Source organism: Candoia aspera, chromosome 7 (genome assembly GCF_035149785.1).
Source record: "Candoia aspera isolate rCanAsp1 chromosome 7, rCanAsp1.hap2, whole genome shotgun sequence".
In the NCBI taxonomy this organism is placed as follows: Eukaryota; Metazoa; Chordata; class Lepidosauria; order Squamata; family Boidae; genus Candoia; species Candoia aspera.
The window spans coordinates 8,825,567-8,841,729 of NC_086159.1; the positions used below are offsets into that span (position 1 = coordinate 8,825,567).

At 48.4% G+C, this 16,163-nt stretch overlaps 1 protein-coding gene across 1 annotated transcript in view; it reads right to left on the minus strand.

The window, feature by feature from the left end:
- Positions 1 to 16,163, minus strand: part of TNPO3 (transportin 3) — a 38,217-nt gene that overhangs the window by 13,949 nt on the left and 8,105 nt on the right. The window contains exons 2-12 of the mRNA XM_063308224.1: positions 12,762 to 12,962; positions 12,379 to 12,452; positions 11,303 to 11,459; positions 8,888 to 9,031; positions 8,113 to 8,288; positions 7,179 to 7,317; positions 6,892 to 7,038; positions 5,134 to 5,241; positions 3,788 to 3,879; positions 2,389 to 2,528; positions 524 to 715 (exon numbers count right to left, since the gene is read on the minus strand). Coding sequence (XP_063164294.1) covers positions 524 to 715; positions 2,389 to 2,528; positions 3,788 to 3,879; positions 5,134 to 5,241; positions 6,892 to 7,038; positions 7,179 to 7,317; positions 8,113 to 8,288; positions 8,888 to 9,031; positions 11,303 to 11,459; positions 12,379 to 12,452; positions 12,762 to 12,962 — 1,570 coding nt within the window. The remainder of the gene's footprint in view (positions 1 to 523; positions 716 to 2,388; positions 2,529 to 3,787; positions 3,880 to 5,133; positions 5,242 to 6,891; positions 7,039 to 7,178; positions 7,318 to 8,112; positions 8,289 to 8,887; positions 9,032 to 11,302; positions 11,460 to 12,378; positions 12,453 to 12,761; positions 12,963 to 16,163) is intronic.

The following is a 16,163-nucleotide window of genomic DNA, read 5'->3' on the forward strand; positions in this document are numbered from 1 at the left end:
TCAAGGGCTCTTGCTTTTGAAGACTCTGCATTACCTTCAGGGTGGGGGCATTGTGCCTCCAAGAACCAGCTGCAGGGAGACAGTGGCAGGAGAAGGATATGATTCCTTCTCCTGTCTGTGAGCACCCAGAGGCATTTGGTTGGCTGCTGTGGGAAACTCAGCACCACACTAAGCCAGGCCTTGGCCTGACCCAGCAGGGCTCTTCTTCTGTCTACCTCCCTTAGAATGAAGCTGACTTCCAGCAGCACATGTGTTATTCTGCACCCAGTCCCTCACCAATCCCCCCCACTCAGGTGCCCTTCCAACATGCAGGCCTGTGGTCCCCAGAAGCCACACTGGATGGACTGACAGGCACAGCTGTGCAATCCATCTGGAGCACGGCAGCTTGAGGAGAGAGGGGGCCTTGCTTTTCAGGGAGCAACACGATTGTGACCTTCACCTTCAAAGCAGGATCCTGGCGTCCCACGTAATGCCTTCCCCAACCCGCTGGCTACTCATGGCCCATGGCGGTGTGAGCGCATACCTTTCAAGAGTCCGACAGCTGCCTCTGGTGAGAGCATGAAGGAATCGAGGGAACGGGCGATTTCCAGCAAGCCACTGAAATGCTGGGCCATGTGGTCCCGGCACACCGAGCAGATGTTGTGGATGGCCTTGGCGGCAACCGAGGCCAGAGCCTTCTCACACAGGCCCTTCATCAAATAGCCAAGGACTGGATCTTTGGGCAAAGGAGGGGAGGAGAAAGAGTAAAAGCTCGACGGGAGGGCACAGAAGCGGCTTCTTCAGCACAAAAATCTTTTTCATAGATATTTTTTCTACCCGTCCATTCTTACATCCCCAGATGTATAGTCTGAAAAGGAAAGCTCTCTTGAGAGGTCTCCCATGACCAACAAAGAGGGTGCGATGCCTCAAGACGTGGCGGCGGCCACATCTCGGGTGGCTTTCAGAGGGGACTGGATACACCCATGGAGGACAGGTCTCTCAAGGGTTTTAAAGGGTTTTTTGAATGCTGCCTAGGAGGATCCAAAGGATTTCCACTTCTCCCAGCTGTAAGTGGCAGTCACGATCTTATCCTTCCTGCAAGTAGATAACTACAGGTAGTCCTTGCTTAATGACCACAATTGGGACCAGCATTTTGCTCGCCAAGCAAAGTGGTCATTAAGCGAATCCAGCCCAATTTTACGAGCTTTTGTGACAGTCATTAAGTGAATCACCATGGGCGTTAAGCGAAGCACATGGTCGTTAAGTGAATCATGCAGTTCCCCACTGATTTTGCTTGCCAGAAGCCAGCCGGGAAAGTCAAAAATGGCGATCACGTGACCACAGGACACTGCAATGGTCATAAATGCAAACCAGTTGCTAAGCGCCCAAATCACGATCACGTGACTGCAGGGATGCTGCGATGGTCATAAGTGTAAGAACCGGTCGTAAGTCATTTTTTTCAACCCAGTTGTAAGTCCAAACCATCACTAAATGAATGGTTGTTAAGTAAGGACTACCTGTAACACGAAAGATTCCCTTCCAATGGCCCTATCTTGACATTCTTGTTTTCATCTTGCAGAGATTTTCTTTTTTTCCCTGACTGTAAAATGGTCTTCCTCACCACACCCTGCAGCATTCGCTCTATTCTCACAACTGGTTCTGGCCCAGAAGTTTGAGAACAAGAGCTGAAAATCAAGACTGCCACGGAAAATGACACTGCTTGAGGCTGCGGATGGGCTACGCGATTCTGGAGGAAACACCCTGGCTTTTCGGCTGCCGCGGAATGCTTTTTTATTATATGCAGGCAGCTTTCGGTAGAGATGGTGACTCAAACAAAGGAGACACCCCGGTCCCACTGCCTATATTACCAAGACAGACAATCCACAATTCCGCCATTCTAGGGATTATTTCACCCGAGTGAGAGACTCCTTCTAAAAGCCTGTGAAGGAACCCTGCCCACTTTTAAGTGCTTCCGCGAGGAGGGGTCTTACAGTGAGATGGTGCAGCGCAAACAATCATTTCAGGGTGCCCCTGGGTCTCACCTTGGTCCTCTCCTAAACGGACTCTGGCCTATCATCATCTCTCAGTCTCAACGGATCTCTAAGACTGGGACCACAAAACTGGCTGATCTTGCAGATACTCTCCAAGGTTTACAAGCAAACAGACAATCAAACGCTTTGAATTACTCCCTCAGCCACCCCCAACAGATGCCCTGGATAACTATTTATTTTATGACTGACTGACATCACTTCTTAAACCTGCCATTAAATATTAGATCCCAAATCCAAACGTGCCCCTGACATCAACCCAGAGCCACCAGGGTTCCCCGCTGCAGCTACTGAGCCATGGGCCCGCCCGTCCTGCCGTGGCTGGGGAAGCCAGCGGACATGGTCTTGTCCCTCTACTCACCGAGGAACTGGGGGTTCCTGTCCACAACTTCACTCATTTCTCCAACCAGTTCGATGCTGGTGTAGCGCACAGCCGTGTGCACGGCTTCGGGAAGGCGCACCACCCCATCCAGCACTTCCACCAGCGTTGGGTTATTCTCTCTGCAGGAGGAAAGCAGCTGCATGAAGCCCTCGGAAAGACTTCCCAGAGGGAGCTGGTATCCCCAGCTTGCCTCTAGCTCTGCCAGCCACCGGGCTCTCGAACAATTCAGGGGACCCTTGGCATACGAAGATTGCACTCCCCCCTACTGAGCTGCAGCCCTTCCCTTATAAACGCCTCTCCATCCCCTTTCTCCCGGGCGCAGGAAGCAATCTGGATTCCAGGCACATTCAGCTCAACCACTCCTTTTTTCCGACTGTGAGGAAAGGACGCCCTCTGCCCCCACCAGCATTCAGGATGACTGCCATGATCTGTACCCTGCACATGGGCTGTCAGCAAAAGGCTGGCTGCCATCCATCCATCCATCCATCCAGGAAAACCAAGGCAAAACGCACATTTCCAACCCTGCCAGGCTGCCCTCCTTTCTCCCCTTGCAAACCTTTTCAGGCTCATTTTCAGATACTTGAACACACACCAGGGCTAGAAACATTTCTTTCTTTTTTTAAAAGAAAGTTCTCTCTGGCCTTCGCCCAATTCCTCTAGCTGTAGAGGGAGAAGAGGGGAACTTAGTCATCCTGCATCTTCAGGGGCTCCAGCCAAACCACTGAAGTTCCTCTCTTCCCACAAAGGCAGAGAGAAAATGTATCGCTGAACAATTCTAGTGCATTCATCAAAATACACACGAAGAGAATGTACATCCCTTTCTGGGAGCTGGACAGGTAGTCCTCGACTTACGACCACAATTGGGACCAGAACTTCTGTCGCTAAGTGATGTCACACCTGATTTCACCTTTTTTGCCACAGTCGTTAAGCAAATCACATGGTCACAAGTCACTTTTTTCAGTGCCATCGTAACTGTGAATGGTCGTTAAATGAATGATCATAAGTTGAGGACCACCTGTATGTACAGAAAGATGTTGCTATGCTCACAGCGGAAGGTAGTGGAAACAATACCTGGCTGGAGAGGAGAGGGGCAAAGAGAGAGGCCCTCACCTCTCACTCCTAGAGCCCGGGAGGGAGGGAGGGAGGAGGAGCTGCCAACAATATTCTAATGGGGCAACCTACGTGTCTCTGGCCACTTCCTCCTGAGTAACAGAAGCAAGGCCCTTCCAAGTCAGGTGGAAAAGAGAGGACTGGAGAGTGGGAGGAGCATCCTGGGTTCAATTTACACTAACGATTGTTCACTAGGGGGCCCCTACACCCCTACACAAACACCCCCACGTGAACTCCCAGGCCCTCAGAGGGCTCCTCCACTACTCACTGGTCAACGCTCTTGGCTATCGCAGCCATGATGAAGAGGACCGCCTCCGTCACTTCCCAGGGAGGGTTGCCCTCTTTCAAAGTGGCGTAAAGCTGCAAGGAAGAAATGGAGTCAGGATGAACTGAGGAGGAGGAGGAGGAGGAAGTCTCTGGCCTATGAAGAGAAGAACCTGTGGGCAAATGACGTATCCAAGCCCTTTCCAATCTCTGAGGAAGCCCATCCACGCCAGTCACTGCTGGCAGCGTTTAACACAAGCTCCCTGGCAGCAGGATGGGCTGAAGGGCTGGGGGAGGGGAGGGCATGCCAAATCTCGATGCGGCATCTACCAAGCTTCATTCACAGCTGAGCTGGGCTTCATTCACAGCACCAACTCCCAAACCTTCACCTTTGGTTCGCTCTTGGTTAGAGTTGGAGAAGACTCTCGGATGCAGCCCAGTTAGATTAGTTATCTTATTGCAAACAAGAAGCCCCAAACACAACACATGGTTCCTCAGCACAGTGCAAAGAAGTCAGAGAGTTCATATATTCATGCTCCAAGACTGACAGTCAAGGCCTCCTGCCCGTCCAAATCAGAGGGTGCTTTACACAACTGCTTGTTCCCACCTCTTCAGCCCTTCCCTGTCTGTACAACTGGAGAAAAGGAAGAGAGGAAAGTGCACCAGGACTATAAAGTTGAACCAAGGTACCTTGGTTCAAAAATGGTTGCTCTATGGTGCACCAGTTTGCCCAGTTAAAGGTTACATAGAGACAGAGTTTTAGTAACCTTTAACTGGGCGAACTGGTGCATCATAGGGCAACCATTTTTGAACCAAGGTACCTCAAATGGTCTAATTTATAGAATATGTCCAAAATCCAGGACCCCTGACTCCTGTGGAATTGAAACTTTGCAAATTTTATAAAACATTTTATGACATAAACATTATCATAAAACATTTTATGACATAATACAAAATATCAGAAAACATTTCCCATGGTCAACTCCGGACGTTTGACTGGGCTATACAGTTCAATATTAGCTACTTTCAAGGCAGAGACATCTCTGGATGTCTCCCTGAATTTTTAAGAATGTTTGAAACTTTGCCACTGTTGAAGGCATTGCAGAGGCTGGTAAGGAAGTATCTCTGAAACCATGACCCAACAGGTCACGGGTTGTCTAGTATCACTTAATCTTTTTGCAAGCTCAGCTTGAGTCAGATGGTCAGAGGCACACAGGATCCAGGACAATGCCCAGCCTCAATCCGCAGGCAACTGGCTCTCTAGCTGGAAGGAACGGCTAACGCTTTGTGGGCAACCTGCAAGCTACACAAGACTAACCTCATCATTGCCCCTTTCCCCTCCGGCCTCACCTGGGCAAAGCACTCCACAGAGCCAACCAGGAAGATCAAGTCCTTTACGAGATCTGACACTCTCATCCGGAACTCTCCAAAGTCATCTGTCTCCTCGGGGATCCCTTCCTAGTGGAGGAATTTGCGAGCAGAAGAGGAGAAAGGATGTCACTCAAAGGACCTCAGCCACTATTGAGACAGAAGCTGAATGCCTTCAGAAGTTGATTAAGCCTGACCTGTGACGGGCTTGTTGGTCTCAGAACGAGGGAGAAACTGCCTGCACACGCACACTGCAGACTACCTACTCACCCAGGAATCTGGGATCCTGTCCACATTCTCAGAGAAATGCGGGCTTCTACAAACTTGCCCTAGCTCCTGAACGATGGACCAGGGAATGCATAAACTTAGCAGGGAAAAGAAGTGAGGCTTCAAGGACAGAAACAGCCCAGAGGTAGCCATATTTGGCAGTTCCGTTTATTTAAAAGCACACGTTTTTTCCTAAGCTTCACTGTGGCAAACAATCCAAATCAGGCCTTAATAAGTTTCTGTTTTAATTAAACTTTATTAGATTTTCAAGACAAGAAAAATAAAAACTAACAAAAAGTAATGATTAACATAGAAAGTAAAAAACAAAGCGAAAACAGAGAGAAAGAACAAAGTCAAAAGTGCAGAAAAAGGAATACAGAAGAATGACTCCCAACTTTCTTTGCAACAGATATAAGTATAAATTTACATTAAACTCTTACTCTAAGTTTACAATATAGCTTTCATTATTTTATGGTCATTATTATTTCTAGTCATCAAATCCATGTATCATAATTTCATTTTTTTTCTGTTTCACACAAAAAGCCCAAAAGGGGCAAGTTTTCCTTGTTCTTGTAGCATAAGGGAAAGTGGCCAATCTGCAGTTTCCTAAGATTTGACATCTTAGGCTTTTTAGCCAAGATTGTTGGCACCTGAGGCTGATCAAGTGTCTTCCACGGGGAACAAAGGAGCTCAAAGCCAAGTCAAAATTTTAGTCCAACATTTAGCGCAACAGGTTGCCTATCAACATTCATAAAAATCACAGGCTCCTCAGGAGTCAAGATCCACATTTAGCCTAGTTCAAGCTCGGCATCAGGGATTCAATTTTCTCCCTGCAGCATAAGCATTTCTTGTTTAAGAAAGAGAGAGATCAGTATCTAGGACTGCACATTAGACAAACGGCCTATTGGGATCCTTATATTAAAACGAAGTATTTCATGTGCGGACAGAATCAAAAAATTACATTTAATACGGCCTTTTATTTGAATAAAACAGTTCAGTTGAGATCTGCGTTTGTGAGCCTGATTGGGGTAAACTGTAGGGGTGATTCAGAAATGTGATCTGCATTTTTATTCCTTTTCTTACCTAATTTCTTTTATTCTACTTTTACATATGGTCTTACTGATGTTTTGTTTTATATCCTGTACTTTGATATAGCTTAATGGCTAATCAATAATAAACTATACATCTATACATTTCTTGTGCAAAACAGACTTCTTGTGACTTATATTGACCCAAATCCCCTCTTGCTCATGGCCTATCTTGAGACAACTACCATTTTCAGTATATTTGGAAATAAGGTGAATGTTGAACCAGCCTGCAGAAAAAGTCACTGGACTCTTGAAAGAGGACAATGAGTTGGACTACGTGGTGCATGCAAAATGGGAAGGGAGAAGTCTGAAATTAACCCAGCAGGAGATCCTGACCTTCCTTGGCCTAAGAGATGAACAGGGGCGAGGAGGGGAGCAGGCTTACGTGGTCGGGGTCCAGCTGACAGTGCCGAGCCAGCGCGTGGAGAAGCCGCTGAATGTAGGCCTTGAAAATACTGTGGATGATGGCGTCCTCCGTCTTGTACAGGTGCTCCCCCAGCCGGTACCAGAAGTTGAAGGAAATCTCCACCACCTGGGGTCGCAAGGGGCCTTTTAAACTTTCCCCTCCTGGGACAATGCGGCAGCATCGCTTGGCACGTTGAACTCCCCCAACCTTGTAGGAGGTTCACCGCTTCTACAAGGAAAATGAAGGTTGGGGTGGGGGCTCCCTACCTCATATTGAGGGTGTCCTGCACAGATCAAGAGCAGCTCTATAGTCCGCAGGTCCCCCAGGCCATGGCCTGGGGTGCAAACAATTTTGTCCAGAAATGTCTCACAGAGTTCTGTGAAGATCCGGCAGTAGTTGAGGACCCTGGAAAGAAAACGAGGCAAGCCATGTCAACAGGTGCCATGGAAAAAATCAGTGCCGATGGGCAGGCAAGGCAACGAAAGGGGAGGAGGTAAATTAATTCCTAGCTTGCTGGCTGGGGAATTCTGGGAGTTGAAATCCACCCATCGTAACGTTGCCATCTTTGAAAAACACTGCACTACAAGGCCTGTAGAAACTGAATTTTTCATACTTTAACTGAAGCAAAACACTGTAATGCTAAACTGTAGTGATCCAAACTAAAGAGAACTCTGAAATCAAGATCCTTTATTTAAAAAAAAATCCTTTAAAATAAAACAGCCAGTTAGTTTCACTGGGAATACAGCAAAGGAGGCAGACATGCTTTTCTTTTTTTATAGTTAACTTCAACGCAAGTTTATTTTCTTTTCAGGAAAATGAGGGTTGGTAAGAATCAGATAATGTGTGACTGAACAGGAGAGGGACTTCCAAATGCAAATGGTCAAAATAACCTTTTTTTCAGGAAACTGTAGCTATGATTTCAAAAGCCCTAGAGTTGGTTCTGGTGAACCTGAGAGCCAGAGGTTGGCTTGATTCTCAGTTCACATTTAAAGGAGTTTCAAAACCAGGCTAGGGTGGCACAAACGGGTGTTGGAGGGGTCAAAACTTATGTATCTGCTTGAATCCAGACCCAACTTATTTTCAACAGCTGAGATTGGAAGTTCAGCACAGCCATACCCTTGACCTTCACTTGCCTGAACATCTTGCTATCAAATGCTTCCCAGCAACAGGGACTGGACACAGGGCCTCCCGGCTACTCACTTGTCCAAATCCTCGCGGGCCACTGCCATGTGGTAAGCTGTCTCCAGTGTAAGAACGCCCTGGAAGAGCTGCAGTGCTAGGGGGAGGTTGGTCTCCACATTCTCAATGGCGTAGAGAGCAGAGCAGATGCAGTCTGACGCTGATTCGTGCAGGTTGGATGACGTCTTGTCCTGTTGCTGAAAGGCAGCCCACCCAGAGATCTTGTTTAATCCTCCCGCAAGCATCTCAGCTAACATTCAGCCTCCTTTCCCACTCCCCAAGATTACCTGACTAGCTGTGGTTATTCACACTTTCCTGCCACTCTGCACCTATTGAGTATACAGACACCATCCAGATGGTGGCCAGGCCAGATGTGCGCAGGATGGAGAAGGATGATCGCAAACTTGCATCCAATCCCTAATGGCCCTCACAACCAAGGAGGCTAGATTCCCACTGAGTCTCATGAGCCAGACTAATCACAAGGAAAAAGGGGTTTGATCACAGAAATTTGGGGACTTAAGCCCAAACAAATTTGGAAATTTGTTTACTTAAGCCCCATTTATCAGGGGGAGCATTAAGATGGAGTCCTTTGATCCTCTTCCTGTCTCTTGACACAGGGGAGACGTTGTGACCTGTTTCCCCAATAAGGAATGTCCATCTGCCCTGGTCCTATAGTATTTTTGCCAATGTCCACTCCCACCCTCAGGCTCAGAGAACTGCATCATATCTTGCTCCTCCGCAGCGAGTGCCCAGCTGCCCCTCCACAGGGTGAGGCTGGGGACCCCAGGAAACGCACCAGAACCTCAAAGAGCAGGGAGAGCAACTTGCTGTTGGCCATGAAGGTGCTGTCGAGAACGCCCAGGTTGAACCAGCTGCCCAGGCATCGGAAGATCTTGATGAGCATCTTCTCATCATTACCCGCCTTCTCCACACAAGTCACCTGCAGGGCAGGACAAGAAGCCTGGGCTCAGCTTCCCTCAAGGGACGCACATGACGCACATGGCCCACGGGCCTGTCCACACCCTAAGGCGTGATGCGCCTTGTCTGGCTTTACCTTAGGAGATTATATAAATTCAGCCATGGGGGTATGGAAACTTGGCGAGCATGTAACCATCTGAGGTTCGCTGAACAAGTGCAAGGCTTAGCATGGTAGATGAACGTGATCTGTAGTTCTAATGTCACCGATGAACAGGACTGGTTTTCATTTAACCTGCTGTGTGAATGCTACCAACTGTGGTATATTCATGGTTAAACGTATCACAGGTTAACGGGCTGTGGGCAGCCCATCCCTGAGAAAGGCTGGACCATCTAAGCAAGGGATGAGGTTCATGTGGAAAGCTATTCACACTTTCCTGCCACTCCGCATCTATTGAGTACACAGACACCATCCAGAGGGTGGTCAGGCCAGATGTGCGCAGGATGGAGAAGGCTGATTGCAAACTTGCATCCAATCCAATTACGTTTTCTCAGAGAATTTCCAATCCTCTGAGAAAACATAACACTACTCGGCCACCAAAACGGATACAAAGCAGTGTCCAAGGAACCTCTCAGAGCATATGCATAAAGCCTGTTTTCCCAGATGCAAAAACTGCAGCCTAGATACCCACCCATGTCCAATGAAGGACTGGATTCCCCCCAGGAACCTGCAGGATTTCCACGCAGGGTTCATTCAGGATCAGAGAAACAGGCTCCTGCATTGGACTCCAACTCATGCCGCCCCCACGGTCTGCCTAGAGGCTGAGGGGAACTACAGTTAGTTCATTTGCAAGGGCCCCCGTGGGGAAACTTGCTTTACATCATCACGAATTCAAAAAGCAACCCAACCACCCAAAGGGCATGGCCACGACCAGCAGCTCCTGGCTCAGTAGCTGATGCTGGGCCCCGCTGAACCGGCTGCAGGAATGGGAACATGTGGCCAAGACCTCAGAGGGTCATTCACGTCTGAGGTGGTCAATCAGCGTAAGCAATCCTAAGACACCAGGGACCAGAACGGGCAGCTCACCGCTCCTCCAGCAGCAGAAGGCCACAAGCACGGAGGAAGCTCTACCTTCACGTCAGGCATCTCTGGACCAACGTTTTCAGAAGGCTGCTACGAAGCCTGCCAGGAGCCCCCATCCCTATCCTCCGCTTCAGGGGCTAGGGAACAGCTGGCTGGCTCTCCAGGAAACCTCAAGAGTTTTAAAGGGAGGTCCAGTCTGCGATTTTCCAAAGTATTTTAATGCCATTAGGGACCAATATGCAACTCTGGCTAGATTCACACAGCACGCTGCCACGCAGGCCTCAGTGGCCTGTTCATGCAACAAGATGAGCCAAAGCCATACAAACCACATGATGGTTTAGTGCAGGGTTTCTCCACCAGGGTTCCGTGGCACCCTCGGGGTTCCGTGAGAGGTCACTCGGGGTTCTCTGGGAGATCCCAATTTATTTAAAAAGTTATTTCAAATTCGGGCAACTTCACATTAAAGAGGCAAGTTTCATGTTTTATTTTCAGTTTGAGAACACAGTTAATGCATACAGACAGGCCTGCCCATGAAATGAGTAATTTTATAACTTCTGGCCTATGTTTGAGCCTGAACGTACAGGGCTTCCCTGAGGCCTGAAAAATATTTCAAGGGTGCCTCCAGGGTCAAAAAGTGGAGAAAGGCTGGTTTAGTGTGTTGTCTGAACCAGGACGAGGCTCCTGGCTGCCTGCTTCCAGAAGCCTGTAGCTGAACGTTAATCAGTCCCCACTCCTTAAGAGCTTTATCAGCAACAGCAGCCAGTCAGCCATGGCCAATCTTGAAAACGGCTAAGTAGAGTGGGACCCATTTAATCCTTGGACCAGCAGGAAATCTCAGGACTGGAGGTTAGACTGAGAAGATGAAAAAACATCCTGCAAAAATGCAAGGAAGAACTATTTCTGTAGCGTTGCCAAGAAAACTACACATACACCCCTGAAAAAACCAGCAAGTGTGACTCAAAAATGTCTTTTTGTGTACGAGCCTGTACTCATCTACCTGGAAATGGAGGAAAAGAAAGAAATGTGCCCAGTATAATCCTGCTTTGTGCTCAAATCAGTGGAGTTTGGTTGCCCCAAGCCACCCTCTTAATTTCATGGCCGACCAAGGAACCCAGCGCCAAATCTTCCCAACTTTTACGTTTCTTCCTCTTCTGGCTTCATTCTCTCTCTGAAAGAAGCTTTGCTTCAGGGGCTGTTACTGCTTCAACTCACCAGTAGAGAGACCACCGTACTGGAGTAGAAGGCCAAGTCTTCTATGATCTCGGTGCGGCGGTTGGCGCCAATGCGCAAGGACCGGCTGTGGACTTCCTCTGGTAACACTGTGAGGATCTCCAGCAAGAAGGGCAGGGATGTCACATCATTATTGTACCTGATATCCCAAAAAAAGGTGAGGAGGTATGAAAGGGTCACAGGAGGAGGCCAGGAGTCCCAAAGGGCACAACAGGCCTTCCACAGGCAATGCGGACAACCAACTTGAGGTTCCCAACCTCCACAATGGCACTCGGTTCCAAGCCCAAGCCCAAGCCACAATCTGTACACCTTGAGGACGTCCAAAGAACCAAAGGCTCGCATGTGATTCAGCCTGGATCTTCTGGCCCACCTTCCGGTACCATCGGGGGTTGCTCAGCTAGGACAATGGACAGGGCCTTTTCACAGGTGGTGCAGACGTGCAGGAACAGATCTCTCGGGCTGTTTAACTGACCTCGACCTGATGTCCTTGAGACATGGGGGCATCTCCCACCCACCCCTGCCACACGCTGTGGGACGCACTAGCTGGGAGCTCTAATTCAACCCATCTGAGGTTGGGAAAGAGGGGCTCAGTTTTCCATCCCAGCATTCAGAAAGATTGGAAAACAACTGGCTCGGAGAACTCCAATTATGGAGCAGTCTAGACCAGTGTTTCTCAACCTCGGCCACTTTAAGATGTGTGGACTTCAACTCCCAAAATTCAGCTGTGCTGGTTGGGGAATTCTGGGAGTTGAAGTCCACATGTCTTAGTGGCCAACGTTGAGAAACACTGGTCTAGAACTACAGTAATTAAAAAAAACAAACACTGTCAAATTGGAGCTAAGCAGGGATGCTCCTATTCCTCTGAGCTTCAAAGTTTGTTCCACCAATGTCTTTGGAAGCAATCTGCTCTAAAGCCAATGGGCACACACCGCAAGCTCCCCTTTGGGCTGCACTCTGCTCCTCCAGTCACCGTCACAAGACCCTGAAGCAGCCCATGCTTTAATCAGCCGCCCGTGTGTGTGTGAGAGAGAGAAAGATTGGAAAAACAGGTGACTTACTTTTCAACCAGGGTGTGCACACAGCCCTTCCAAGAGGCCATCTGCAAGGCAAGGTCTGCTATGGCTAATGCAAGCTGTATTGGGGGGTGGGGGGAAAAGAGAAAGAGAAGGCAGGAGAACACAGGGCTCAGGGGAGAACAGGGGACAAGAGGGGCCCCTCCCCATGCAGAACAGATTCCCGAAACGGGATTGTTGCTGGACCAGACCAGACCACACCAGTCTAGCCCACGTTTAACAGTGGCCCCCAGAGGCCCATAAAGGCAGCCAGCAAAAGGGCTGGAGAGACAGATCCCCTTCAGAGGGGTCTCTCAGCTGCCAGATCAAATGAGCTCCACCACCGGTCATGCCCACCGGTATACCTGTGCACACCGCTGGCCACTCACCTGGGTGACAATGACGGGGGACATATCTTTCAAGTTCTGGATGTGGGAAAGCAAGGAGTCACGGAGTGAGACGTGCGAATCAGTTGGGAGCTCATAGAACGAGGTCTGGATTTTCATCTTCATGGTTTGGGCTGCGAAGTAGCAAGACTCCACATCCTGCTGGATCTGCAGCAACTGATCCGAGATCTCCCAGGCGTGAACCTTTTGCAGTGGGGTGGGGGAGAGATGCCATCAGGACACAAAGGGCAAGGAAGAGATAAACAACAGCCAGCATTCTCAAGCTGCATTGAAGCTCTTTTGCAGGACACCCAGTAAGGTCTCAGCCAGGCCTTCCCAAACCTCCCAAAAATCCTACAGAAATGTCCTTGCAGCCCTTAAAACCTAGCGCATTTAGGATTCGCACACTTTCACAGAGCATCAGCTTCATGCTGGACAATCAGGAAAACCTACTGGGCGGGGAGGGGGAGGGACTGCTCTGAAAACTGGAGGTTTCAGGTTCAAGGCCAGGCATCTCCAGCTGAAAAGGGGGTAAGTTTAAATCAGCTTGCTCCACTCCACGTGGGTCAGGTTTCAGCCTGCAACCTGCCTGCTCCCAGGGTTGACTGAAGAACATGGGAGCCAAAGCCTACAAAACTGGAGGCGGCTGAGTCGAACAAGGTCGGAATAACAAATTATGCCAGATGGACAAGCAAGATGGAACAAGGTCCACACATCCCAATAAGCTGAAACATAAAGGCACCACAGTACAAGTTAGGGCAGTGTGTGAAGCCTCCCCGTCTGTTGCATGCAACCTGGTCCCTCCCTCAGCCCCAGCAAACAGTACGAGCCAGCGTTTCTCAACTTTGGCAATTTTAAGAAGTGTGGACTTCAACACCCAGAATTCCCCAGGTAGCTATTCTGGGAGTTGAAGTCCACACTTCTTAAAATTGCCACACTTGACAAACACTGGTACAAACTATCCGGATCCCCGGACCAGGCCCTGTGGAGGCCCAAGGGGCCACAGGCTAGATATCCTCAAGGACAGCTATACAGGTAATCCTTGTTAACAACCATTTGTTTAGCGATGGTTCGGACTTATGACAGCGCTGAAAAAACCGACTTACAACTGGTCCCCACAGTCACATGATCGCAATTCAGGCGCTTAGCAAACGGTTCACATTTATGACTGTTGCAGAGTCCCGTCGTCACATGATCACCATTTTCAACCTTCCCAGCCACCTTCTGGCAAGCAAAATCAATGGGAAACCATGTGATACGCTTAACAATCACATGATTCGCTTAATGACCACCAAAAAAAGGTTGTAAGATTGGGTCTTAATGACCACATTGCTTAGCAACTGAAATTCCAGTCCCAATTGTGGTCGTTAAGTGAGGACTACCTGTAAGAAAGTACAGCTTTTTATCCAGCTAAAAGTTTGCAGGGCTGACCAAACAACTTTAGGACTTCAGAGAAAGATTTATTTCCCTCTTCCCCACAGGTAAGAAAAATTCCCCAGGCTAAATAGTGCTTTGAAGAGAAAGGAGCAAAGGCCTTGCACAAGAGCTGTGCAGCTCACACCGTCCTGTGTGTTCATCCCCACGCCCTGTAAAGGCCCTGCCTTTATCTCCAGAGAGCCAGTGTGATATATTGGTGATGGGGCCAGCTGCCCCAAGAAGCTGGGGGTTCTAGCCCCCCCTTGGCCATGGAAGCTCGGTTGCCGGGGCCAGTCCCTCTCTTAGCCCAACCTCACAGGGTTGCTGTGGGGAAACGTGGGAGGTGGCGGCTTTCTGAATGCCACCTTGAGCTCCTGAACAAAAGGCAGAATATAAATCTAACAAATAAATAAATAAATAGAGAAGTCACTACTTCTGTACAGGGGCTGTTTTCCCCCAGCACCCATAATGGAATATTTGGTGGCTCAATGTTTGTCCCCAAAAGCATCACCACTCAACAGTATCTGAATAGAGCAAAGCATGATTGCAAATGCCAGAACTAACACCCTATCATTTCACATGCCATTCAGCTGTTTTAATGCAGTGGGGAAAGTTGTACTCAATTAGCTCTTGGTCTTCTTCAAAACAACAGAGTTAACATCTGCAAAGATGCTTCCTTTGCTCTCCCTGAAACAGATCCATCCTACTCCACCCATTATCCTTCCCACTCAAAGAACTTAAGGAGAGATCTACTGAACTGGGGCAAGGCCCATCTTACTCCACCCTTTTGTTTGGCCAACCAGAGACTCTGGGGGGAGTTCACAAGCAGGAAATTGTGCCCCTCCTCCCTTCAGCTCCTGGACAAAAGTGGGATTTTGCTCTTCTAATAGTGTGAAAAGTTTATGGTGAATTCTAAAATGCTCAGGTGGACAAAGGGAAGCAGCGCTCCAAAGAGAAAGACTGAGTTGCAAATGTGGGTCCTGCTTCTTTTAAAACAGGGGTTCTCAACCAGGGTTCTGTGGCACCCTCAGGTTCCGCGAGAGGTCACTAGCGGTTCCCTGGGAGATAAGGATTTTAAAAGTTATTTCAAATTCAGGCAACTTCACATTAGAGAAGCAACTTTCATTCTTTATTTTTAGTTTAAGAACACTGTGAATGCCTACCCATGAAATGAATATAATAATTTTGTAACTTCTGGCCTATATTTGAGCCTGAATGTGCAGGGCTTCCCCCAAGCCTGGAAAATATTTCAAAGGTTCCTCCGGGGTCCAAAGATTAAGAAAGGCTGTTTTAAAAGGTTCCTATCTTGAAAAGTTTGACAAAGTCACCCTGGGATGTTAATTTGCAGCAAGATCTGCCAAAATTATTCCCAAAGAAAAAGTGGAAATATTGATCAGCTCTCCAGTAAGGCACTCTTGCACTAGAAGCACAATATCCAAGCTGCTAGTGAATTGGCAATGAAGAAAGGTGGGGAAGGGGAAAGGAAGCAAATGACTTGCATGTTCAAGAACTCAGGAAATGGCTTGTCCTCCCGCCCCACCCACCACCTGCCCGAAATCAAAAGTCTTCTCCTTTTTGGCATGTTCAGTCAGCTCTCTAACCTTTCCTCCCCCAAAGCCGGTTCTTGCTTGCCTCAGAGATACCCTGTATCTGTGCCCTGTACATCCACATTAGAATCACGTGAGAAAGATCTCCACATAGACCCTGCCCCAGACTCGAGAGTAACAGACCTGAAATATATTTAAGGAATTCCATCTTTCAGACAGGGTGCAAGCTCAACCTTCCTCATTAATTGTTTTGAAGTTCTTCTAAGGATGACCTGAAAGACCAGGTTAGGGATAGATTGCCATGGAGAAAATCTATCTATGAGATCACCAGAAGTTGGAAACAACTTAACGGTACATAATCAGTCAGTCAGTCAGTCAGTCAAAAGGAAGCACTGACAGCCTCTGAATTAAATTGAACGATAAGTTTCTCTGCAAGCACCGA